The 11,358-nt window shown below is 39.1% G+C and overlaps 1 protein-coding gene across 1 annotated transcript in view; it reads right to left on the bottom strand.

Annotated features, from left to right (window-relative positions):
* LOC101846499 (3-hydroxy-3-methylglutaryl-coenzyme A reductase) overlaps positions 1 to 8,625 on the bottom strand; it is a 36,179-nt gene extending 27,554 nt beyond the window's left edge. The window contains exons 1-2 of the mRNA XM_005096510.3: positions 8,429 to 8,625; positions 351 to 542 (exon numbers count right to left, since the gene is read on the bottom strand). Of these exons, the coding sequence (XP_005096567.1) occupies positions 351 to 512 (162 nt within the window). The 5' untranslated portion in view covers positions 513 to 542; positions 8,429 to 8,625. The remainder of the gene's footprint in view (positions 1 to 350; positions 543 to 8,428) is intronic.
* Positions 8,626 to 11,358: the final 2,733 nt, after the last annotated feature.

The raw sequence follows: 11,358 nt of genomic DNA on the forward strand, positions 1-11,358 counted from the left end.
AACATAGAGATGGAATTTATAAAGTTTTTTAAATTAAAAATCCTAATTATTTGACTCTATCAGAAATAAACTTATTGCATGTTACAGGCAGTCACAGAGTAAAACATGAAGAGAAACTAGTCCCCCAGAAGAAATCTTTTTTCTCACATGATATTACATTACTTCAACAGGTCAATAGGGAACTTTTCTACTTATTTCCTTTACGGCTAGTGCAAATTTATATTTCTTGCTACTCCTTTCAAAAGCCTTTTCACAACATGTATTTATTTTCAAGAAACTTATTAAACATTTTTAATATAAAAGCAAAGCAAGTAGCATGATTTTGTTCCTAACAGAAAAAGTCATCTTACCTCTTCATTGGGACAATTGTAGTTCCAGCCACAAACTTTGCTGTTGGTCGCCCAAAGGCTCATTGACATTAAGGATATGGTGACCGTAACTGTGCCAACAAGCACTTCCCAAGGGTGACTGGCACAAAATTGTCCATGAGCGTGGAACAATCTAGACAACATCTTTCCGGGAGTTAAGTTGTGTGGTATTACCTGAGAAATAAAGAGAGACAACATCACTAGTTTAATAATCACAATTTCCCAAAATTAATTATGGTAATCTGAAAAATAAGTTTTTATACCCTGAAGTGAACAAACAGAAGTGGAACACTATGAAGGAAGAAAGCAAGCCTACTTGAACCATGATGTTGCTTTATAAGAAGTCACCTCCACACTTTTCTGCCTGGCATGCACAAAAGTGATTGCCAAAAACTACTACGCTCCTTTATAGCATCTTGCAGGGTCATGTACGAAAGTTACATTGAGAGAATGGGGGGGAGACGGGAGGTGGGGGTGACAAAAATACATATTAAGTCTTATTAAGATGTCATATATCTATGATAATTGGATCATAAAATAATTATGCTCAGTAATAGTTATTATTCACTTCACCCATGGCCCCAAAAAAACAATTGAAAGCAGCTGATGATGAAGGACGTATGCACTGGTAATAATAAGGTCATACGTGCCTTAACATTACATGAGTTTGTATATTGTATACTTGTTAGTTTAAACTTGAGCAAGCATAATGAGTGAGTGTTGTGTCTTCACTTTGACTTCTTGCCTTTTTTAGGATCATGACATTAATTTAAAAAATGACACTTCATTTCATTTCACTGGAACAACCCGGAATGGACCTCAGACAAACCAAACTTGGCAGGGACGCGGTAAATATAGTATGAGAACATTTCAAAACAAGGACTACAGGTAAAATAAACAGTCTTGTCTTCCTGACGATGGCTTGTTCCCTCTTTTGCGTTGAAATTGAAATTAAGCATATGAAGGTCACAAAATTATGCTGTCATGTTACTTTGCTCATTGCCGCCAACAAATTAAAAAGAGTAGGAGAATAGTGTAATCAGGTCAAAAAGCTATGATAAAATGCCTTTATGTGTGCCTGTCTGTATTTGTATGTTTGTTTGAGCTTGAGTGAGCCTAACTAACATACTACACATTTCAGACTCTGCAGACTTCAGTAAACAGCAAATTGGAGGGACAAAAAAATAAGACAGTATATGTTTCCACAAAAACATGGCTGTGTGAGAGGACAGTAATAAACAAAAGAGAAGAGAGACACATACACACACTGACAAACACTAATACAGACAGTGAGAGAGAGAAAGAGAGAGAGAGAGAGAGAGAGAGAGAGAGAGAGAGAGAGAGAGAGAGAGAGGGAGAGAGAGAGAGAGAGAGAGAGAGAGAGAGAGAGAGAGAGAGGGAGAGAGAGAGAGAGAGAGAGAGAGAGAGAAAGAGAGAGAGAGGGAGAGAGACAGACAGACAGACAGAGAGAGAGACAGAGAGAGAGAGAGAGAGAGAGAGAGAGAGAGAGAGAGAGAGAGAAAGAGAGAGAAAGAGAGAGAAAGAGAGAGAGAGAGAGAGAGAGAGAGAGAGAGAGAGAAAGAGAGAGAGAGAGAGAGAGAGAGAGAGAGAGAGAGAGAGAGAGAGAGAGAGAGAGAGAAGAGAGAGATGGACAAAGAACATTATTTGTCCAGAACTTGAAATGAGGTGAAAATACACACAGGTCGGGTTGTTTTTTTTGGTAAGTTTTACGATGCTCGCAGCTGTAAATATGAGAGTGCAGGACACATCATTAAGCATTTTCAGTGTTCAGTTTGGTAGGAATTAATTTTGAATTTGGCGCGGGTGGTGGTCGAAACCTACTCACATCAATTTTAGGCCCACGAAGGGATCTTTAACATACTACATACACACAACCTGCACAGAGGACCTCCTAGATTTTATTGTCCCTCTATTCAAGAAGGCTAGGTGTTAGATCTTACCTACTCTAAGGTCAGGGGTATGGCAGATAGGCAGCAGTAAGAAGGAGCCACGAAGTAGCAGTTAAAAAGTCTGCAGGAGAATGAGTCGAGAGCGCGGAAGAGGGGGCTAAAAGTGGAGACAAAAGCAGGCAACAAAACATGGTTAGAGAGCAAGAAATGAGGAGAAAGGAGAACATTTTAGAGAAGAAAATTTTACGTTGCTGTCAGGTTTCGAACTCGCAACCTGTTAAGTAAGAGGCGAACACTATACCTCCAGACCAAGAGAGCACCCCACCCAAGGTTTATTTGCATTTTGTATATTTGCCATGGTCGGTTGGTTAAGTAATATCAATCTACTGATGTTTTGGAGACTTATTTTTCCCCCCCAACTCCAATTCTTGGAAGATTCGTCTGAGGAAAACTATTTTTGGTCAGGTGGGGGTTGGCAGTTCTGGACAAGTTGCACAAATATAGTTAATGGAAACAGAAATGTGTCTTTTCATGCTATTTTCAAGAAGTCGCACATGGCCAGACAGAAATAAAATTCTGGAAAGAAAATCTGATTTTTTTAAAAAACCAATTGGGTGTCATTGACAGGAAAAAAAAAAATCAGAGAGCTCGAATTTTATTGGGGTACCTGGTATTGGCAAATCTAGGTTTATATATCCCCCACTATTTAAAATTTCTTTACTTAAGTAAAATATCCGGGGAAAAATGTCAACTTAAAAAGGATACTGGTTTCACTGTAATACAGTCAGGCAAGTATCTACTGCTCCCTCTACAGTTGTTCATCAGTTTACATTCGTTACCCATTTATTTCGTATAAAATTCAAAAATAATTTAATGTAACATTTAATTGCTCCTGCGAATAAAAAATGGAATGACAGTACACCTCAAATTGAACTTTCAGCACATCTTTGATCAGGATGACTTCACAGGTTGAATTATTGTGTATTCAGTTTCAGAATTTTTTAATTTGTACAAGCCTCAACCTTATTTGAGTCCTCCAATTCTAAAATAATTAGAGGAAGTTCTGCTGGTAGATTGCTTTTGTTCTTAATAAACACGAAAACTCAAAGACAGCTGGATTCCTAGTCTATCCCCAAAGCTTGATGCCGACCTGTATTAATCAAGCAAAACAAACCACACGCAGACTTTCGTAAAATTACCTCAAAGTGAAGAAGGTTCCCAGTTGTCGAAAAAACTATTTTTGAGCAATTGGGTTAAAAGGCCTAAAAAGTCGTACCTCGTTAAAAATCTAAACATTTGGTTTCATCAGAAAACACGTTATTTCTAAACATATAGAAAGGATTTTGTACTCTTATTTTAAATCCAACCCTTTTTATATAATATTAACTATTTTTGCAACATGTCGTACTTCATCAAAGGTTAAAGATGTGTTAGAAATCGGGTCAACATACATTAAGGGTATTGTGATCACTTCTTGACACAATTTTCAATCGAAGTGGCTAGCAAGTACGGCTAGACTGCCAGTCTAGCCGTACTTAGATCTAGGTTTGGCCCTATCGACTCAAGCCTGTTAAGTACACAGGTCTCATTAGATCTAGATCTAGTAATAATTTAGGTTCAAATACATGCAAGTCAGTAAGGCACCTTTCCTTTTGGTTTTGTCTAAAATACAAATACTTTAGGCATTGCAAACTAAAAATTTCATTTACAATTCAGCCATCAATATTAAGTACGACTAGCCTGACAGTCTAGCCGTCCTTAAGTACGGCTAGCCTGGCTGTCTACCCGTACTTAAGTACGGCTAGACAAGAAGTCTAGCCGTACTTAGTCTAGCCGTACTTATCTTAGGCCCTATTAACATTAGAAAACAGGAGGTTTAAAATACATGCACTGTCATTAAGGCACCTGGTTTCGTCTCAAATACAAATACTTTAGGTACTGCACACTAAAAATGTAGGCCTATTTTTGGTAAATGGTCAGTCTAGCCATCATATTAAGAATAAGTACGGCTAGACTGCCAGTCTAGCCGTCACTAAGTACGGCTAGCCTCTTCCATTTTCAATTCAAACCCCATCATACTGTCAAACCTGCTCTAGCTGTGTCTAACAGCCATCTGCTAAAGGCAATCTAATCACCTGTGCAAACGTCCACTACCCCTTTCTCCCCTTCCATTTTTATTTTTAAAAATAATGACAGTCTAAGAGAAGTCATTCCACTCACAACTAAGTCAGGACAATTTCGACAAAAGATGGCAAAAATGTCAAATTTTCCCCCAAAACCCCAAACTGGACCCCCCCCCCCCCCCCCCCAAACATAAAAACAGAAACAAGCACAACTAGATTTTCAAGAATAGATAAAAACACACGGACAAGATCGAGTAGAAACCAATACAAAATATACAGTCATCCTCAAATATTCATGAAAATGTGCAACGAGACTGGGAAAGGCTATGAGATTCTTTAACCAAAGTGCCAGTGCCGTTAATGACAGCTCTCAGTAGGTCTCAAAGCTGAATGTAGGCTATGATGACAAACTAGGCGTAGAAAAATCTATAGTTAAATCATATATTATTATAAGGCCGTGAGTCCGAATAACATTTTATCATATTCGGACTCAAGTCCGAATAACATTTTTTCATCAAGTCCGAATATGAAAAAATGTTATTCGGACACGGTCTGGAAAAAAGGAAGTGTCTCCGTTCTATAGATCTAACGTTCAGTGCTTCCAATTTTCCGCCATTTTTTAGTTTCCCCCACATTTTATCTGCCAATCCGATGCCCGCCGCATCATTGATACGCCCCCCCCCCCCCCCATGTTTCCCACTTTCTTTGTGGTAGAAAAAGGTAAAATCGAAGATTAGCAGATCACCTGGCACCTGCATATTAATGAGCTGTGTAAAAAAAAAGACCGATTCGTTGAAATACACAAGCCTGTGTCATCTCGACTGTTTTACCAAGAAAAAGTTGTGTTGCTGTGTAGAGCCGAGCATACGGCAACTTTTGATTCCATAGACCAGCGCACAATTACATAGATCTACGTCAAGACTAGCTTATTATTGTTATGATCAGTTGCCGGGGGGGGGGACTGACGCGTACGCGACGTTCAACGCCCGGGCCGATAGTGCCCCCCCTCCTCGACACGCACACACAGCCACACGTGTGCAGGCCGCCCATCCGACCCCGACACACGCTAACGAGCCATCTTTAATTGCTTCTGATGACCTCTTGACAAATAAACATTTATCTAAGCGCTATAACTTTTCAGGCCGGCCTCAAATTTATCATAAGATAAAAACTCGGCTCCTGCACAATTTAACGCCATTTTGACCGAAGTGATCCCGGTCTCTACCCAGCCTGAGGCGAGTCACAAGTGAGGCAGGACTGGAAGCCGGAGTCACGAGTCACAGGAAGTCGGCAGTGATGTCATGCTGGACAAGAATCAAAGTCCGAATAACATTTTTTCATATTCGGACTCGAGTCCGAATAGTCACTTCGTTATTATAATGACATTTTAATTTCGAAGTGACTATAACTATGTCTCCAAACGCTCGGGAAAATAAACTTTACTCTATTTCTCCAAACAGTTTCCGTTCTCGAGATTTTTTGGTTATTTGCGAGATTTAGGCTTCATCTTTCATTCTGTCATTCTGCGATGACCACGAAGAAGCATTTTTTGCGTCGAATTCAATTACTAGAGCTAGAATCTAAATCTAGATCTAGAGATTTTTAAATGACTGAATATTCAGATACTTCAGTTGTGGTTGGGGCAAGGTCCCCGGACAATACTTGAAAATGCCTTCAAAAGGTACTGCGAGAAAACAGGACTTCTCGACCTAGGCAGTATAACCTATTTTGCATTTAGTCACCCCTAAACCAAACACAAAAATCCTTCATGTAAAAAAAAAAAAATCCCTCCACCCCACCGCGCCTCTTTCACACCTTATACACACACACAGTACACACTCACACACAAACACTCACTCACACACACACACACACTAACTCACGACACACATGCGCGCCCGCGAGCGTGAGAGCCACTCCTTTCGCAAATTATCAACAAATCTCGAGAACGGAAACCGTTCGGAGAAAGAGAGTTCAAATTTATTTTCCAGAGCTTTCGGAGAAATAGAGCCTACACGAAGTGATTGCGCACGCACATCGGAGTTTGAGTCCGAAGAGGAACGGAAGGCTATTCGGACTCGAATTCAAACTCGAGCCCGAATAGCCGCGGGAGGCTGTTCGGACTCGAGTCCGAATAGCTGCGGCCTTTGCATTTCGTCACCCCTAAAGCCTAAAGCAAACATTAAAGTCCTTCATGCAAATTTTTTTAAATCTCTAAATGCCCCCCCTCCTTTGTTCACACCTACGCACACACACACACTCACTCACACATACGCACGAGGGTCACTCTGTTCGCAAATTATCAACAAATCTCGAGAACGTAAACCGTTCGGAGAAAAAAGTCTATAGAGTTCAAGTTTATTTTCCCGTTCCTCTAGATTCTAAATCTCTAGATCTATATACATCTATTCATGTCTGATATTTTCCCATTTCCCCTATTTATTGTTATCAGTAGGCCTACTCTCTTTGGGTGGGTGTTTGTTTGTTTGTTTGTGTTTGTGTGTGTGTACGTGTGTGTGCTAGGTACAAGTTATGAACTTTATGGAAATGTACCTAGCGTACGCAGGTTCAAGTCTCGTTGTCTTCTTTCTAGATATCTAGATCTAGATATCTAGATCTAGATCCAGTGTAAGATTAGAATTAGATCTAATCTGGCTATTCCAGTAGGCCCTAGAGTTTAAGTAGGCCTATTATTATACCAGCAAAAAGAGGGAAGGACTTCCGTAACGAGCGACCACCCCATCAAACACAAACAAAAGAAGAGGCCTAGACCTAACCCTAACCCTACCCTTACCCCTCAATTCTGCTCTGTCTCATAGTGGTCGCTCGTTACGGAAGTCCTCCCAAAAAGAATCTTCCCTGATAAACACCAATGCCAATGTACTAGAGTTAGAGTGCCAGTTAGAGTACTTTCACAGTACCGGTGGCAATCTCTGGAAAAGTAGCAGTTCTAAGGAAATGATCAGAAATGAGAGTCGAAGATGAAAAACCATGTCAATTTCCTTGCACAACTGTTTATTTTTGAAGATCAAAACCAGATTCTATTGTGCAAGCCGATCTAGAGATCTAGATCTAGATCTAGAATCTATATTGAATTAGATCTAAACTAGAATCTAGATCTAGATATCTAGGTGCTTTTTCGGTAGTTCCCACCACCCTTATTTGAGCCTGACCTACATCTAGATCTAGATCTATACGTTTGATTTGCGGTGAGCTAAGATATCAAACCTAACAACAGCAAAACATTAAATTGTGGTAAAATTCAGGGGGGCATGTTTGTTAGGTCCCCCCTGAAACCCTCCTACTCTTGGGACGTGGGGCCAAAACCCGTGAATTGCGGGATGGGAACTACCGAAAAAGCGCCGATATCTAGAATCTATATCTCTAGATCCAGATCTAGATCTAGATCTAGATTATAGATCTAGTCTAGAGGAATCTAGATTTAGATCTAATCTAGATCTAGATTCTAGATCTAGATTAGATCTAGATTCTAGATCTAGTCTAGATTCTAGATCTAGATTTCTAGATCTAGTCTAGATATAGATATCTAGATCTAGATACCTACATGTTAGATTCTAGATCTAGAATCTAGATTAGATCTAGATAATCTAATCGAGATTAGAATCTACTAGATCTAGATCTAGATCTAGATCTAGAATAGGCTACCCTAGATAGATCAAGAATTTAGACCTACACTCCTACACTACACTGTACTAGATCTACACTCTATAATCTAGAAGAATACATGATCATGATGTCATTCCTTTATTGACAACATTTTCAGATTCAGACCTAACCCCCATCGAGAGCAATACACTATTGATTCGTCTATTATTACTAGATTCTAGATCTAGATTTACTATGCAGTGCTTTAGCCTACGTGATCAAGGCGTGATCAGCTGGTTCGCTGTGGTACAGATTTGTATGCAGTCAGATTTAACACTGCCGGGTCTGGGGACACCTTGATCTCTTCCACTTCTATCTTGAGTAGCCTAGATTCTAGATTCTACATTCTAAGAATACTCACTTGAAAAAAATAGCGGTTTCGTCAGATAGATCTATGTTGAATGTCAAAAAAATCCAAATTTCTTTTTAAAAGTCAGTTACACAAAACAGTTATGAAACAACAAGCGGCATTGTTTTCTCCTAATAAATTTTGACAAGTCCTGGTTCTATGGACTCACTCACTACGCCGCGACACTGACTCAAGGCAACAAAAGAGTGTTAGCCAGGTTTATATCAGACAATGTAAAAACCGCCAAATTTAAAGTGGCTAAAAGTACATGCTAAAAGTGGGGATAGCTAAAGCACGATCGGGTTGGTTTTATCGTCAGTAGGCTCGGCTATTGACCCCACAGAATTCTACACTTAGTGTAGAATTCTGTGATTGACCCTTATCGTTGGGCCTGACTCACATTAAAGATGATAATCATTGGAGGCTTTTTTGTTTGCATTTTTCTTTAGAATTTGGTTTCCTGGATCGATAACAATATAGATTTGGTAAAGTTAAGTTTTTGATTTCTTAACCGTATTCTGTCTTATTTATGTAACTATTATTCTTGTCTTAGGCTTCAGTCCACTAAAGTCCGCAGCTAGCATTATACAATGTATGCTGTAGACAAGTATTGAAGTGATGGACTTCGATATAATCCACTTAGGCCTACTTGAAGGGTTTATCATGACCCGACCAGTCTGGTAATAATTATAATTATAGGACTTGGTTACTCTATTTGCCTACCACACCCCAAGCCTGACCTGACAAGGGTTTGGGTTAAGGATTGTGGTTGACTTGTGAATCGTCAAGATGTTAGACCGTAAATTAGTAAGAACAGAAGTATGACGAATAGATTGTCAAGTGGACTAGGTCTAGTGGACTGGTACCGACCGTTCAGTATATAAATCTATTCATGTCTGATATTTTCCCATTCCCCCTATTTATTATTATCAGTAGGCCTACTCTCTTTGGGTGGGTGTATGTTTGTTTGTGTTTGTGTGTGTGTGTGTGTGTGTGTGTGTGTGTGTGTACGTGTGTGTGCATGCCTAGGTACACGTTATGATCTTTATGGAAATGTACCTAGCGTTCGCACGTTCAAGTCTCGTGCATGAGTCTGTCTTCTTTCTTAAAGGAATTTTAATTAAAAATCGGAACTGTTTTCCCAATGTTGACTGTTGACCTAAATTAGCCTACCTGGCAATGTTTTGGATCTGGAGCCACAGCCCTGCCCCTATGATGCATCGACTGAGGCCATTTCAGTTCTTTGATTGGATGCTATTTTAGTCCTAGTTCACGCCATAGTGGAGTGGATTTCCTCAGCTGGTTTCTCATGCTCGAATCGGCAGCTATCATGCCACCTCGCGGTGCCCAGCTCGAGTGCTCGCAAGTTGGCAGGCCTGAGGCCGACAGCTTGTCTTTAGTTGGGATAAAAGTAATGCACATGACATAACATAAAAAAACTGACACTTTGTTTTACAATATAATATGTTCATCTCCTAGTTTTAGATTGAACAAAAAACGAAATCGTTAATTAACTGAGCAACAGAAAAAGTACCTTTCTTTAGCTTGGACATCTATACAGAAAATATACAAAATGCAGAAAATGTTTTATTACATGTATTTATAATAAAATACATTTTAGTAAGATTCTGAAACCGTACAAATAAGCCGGAGGTCGGCTTGTTCCAGAGTAAACTCTCCGCACTTAGCCTAGTTACATACAACTGCAGAGTAAATGCAATGTAAATCAATCCTTCAATAATGAGCTGTTTTTCAATTGGTTACTTTTCCCCGGCTTCTTTGGTTAAATAGTATTATAGCCTACACCCCTCAGGTCAGGTACAGTCATAAATCTCTCTCTCTCTCTCTCTCTCTCTCTCTCTCTCTCTCTCTCTCTCTCTCTCTCTCTCTCTCTCTTCATACATCTATGCATCCCTAAACAATAATCCTTGGAGACTTCACTCATCTATCTTTCATTTTTTTTTTTTTTATTTCAAATGTGGGGGTGGAGTATCGTTTTTGTCAGAGAAGGAAAGTAACATCATTTTTGTGAGTATAGGTACGAGAAGGTAGGCTACAATATTGCTGAAATTGTATTTATTTTTTTGTTTGTTTATTTATTTGTTTATTTATTTATTTATTCATGCAATAGGTAGCAAATACAGCAGTACACAAAGATACAAGACAAGATCGAACAGTACAATATAAAGGTCGTGATAAAACAAAGTATAAATTAGAGAACGGCAACATTTGCAAGCAATCAAACAAAAGAAATAGTTGTCATGGCGACCTGAAAACAGTTCAAATTAAACAGCAGGAATTGAGAACGAGGAAGAATTAAGAAGAAACAGCAGGAAGTGCATGATGACATTATAATTATTAAAGATAGAGTGGGGGGAAAAAAGGAAAGTTTCGCGTTACATAAAGATTGGGTACTATAATAGATCTATCCTTTAACCCTGATGTGCATTTTGGTACGTGACGATTATATGAGACACCGACACTTTTACTTTTATGTTTTGTTTTTGCTATTATTGTCATTGTCATTTTAAAAAAATTTGTAATATCTTTTAGGTTTTCTTTGCGTGTTACTCTTTTTTATTGACCTTTTTTCTCCTTTTGTTTGTTTATTTATTGGTTGGTTTTGTTTTGTTTATGTTTTTATTCGTTGTCGTTTGGGGTTGTTTTTTTTTTAAGAAAGTGGGTCGAGGGTAATTATTGAGTTTGAGATGAACCTGGGTTTGAAATAAATCGACATCCTAGTTGGCATAACGTTATCAGTAAGGTTCAAGGCCGGTAAGATGCGTTCGAATAATAATATCGACCACAGATGGTCAACTCTAGGCCTACGTTGCTCAACTGAAATAATTGATTCCGCTATAATGCGCATGTGCAGTTTATCAATTATTATTATTGTTTTCTTGGTGTGCCCCCCCCTACTCTCTCTCTCTCTCTCTCTCTCT

Source organism: Aplysia californica, unplaced genomic scaffold (genome assembly GCF_000002075.1).
Source record: "Aplysia californica isolate F4 #8 unplaced genomic scaffold, AplCal3.0 scaffold00130, whole genome shotgun sequence".
NCBI classification, from domain to species: domain Eukaryota; kingdom Metazoa; phylum Mollusca; class Gastropoda; order Aplysiida; family Aplysiidae; genus Aplysia; species Aplysia californica.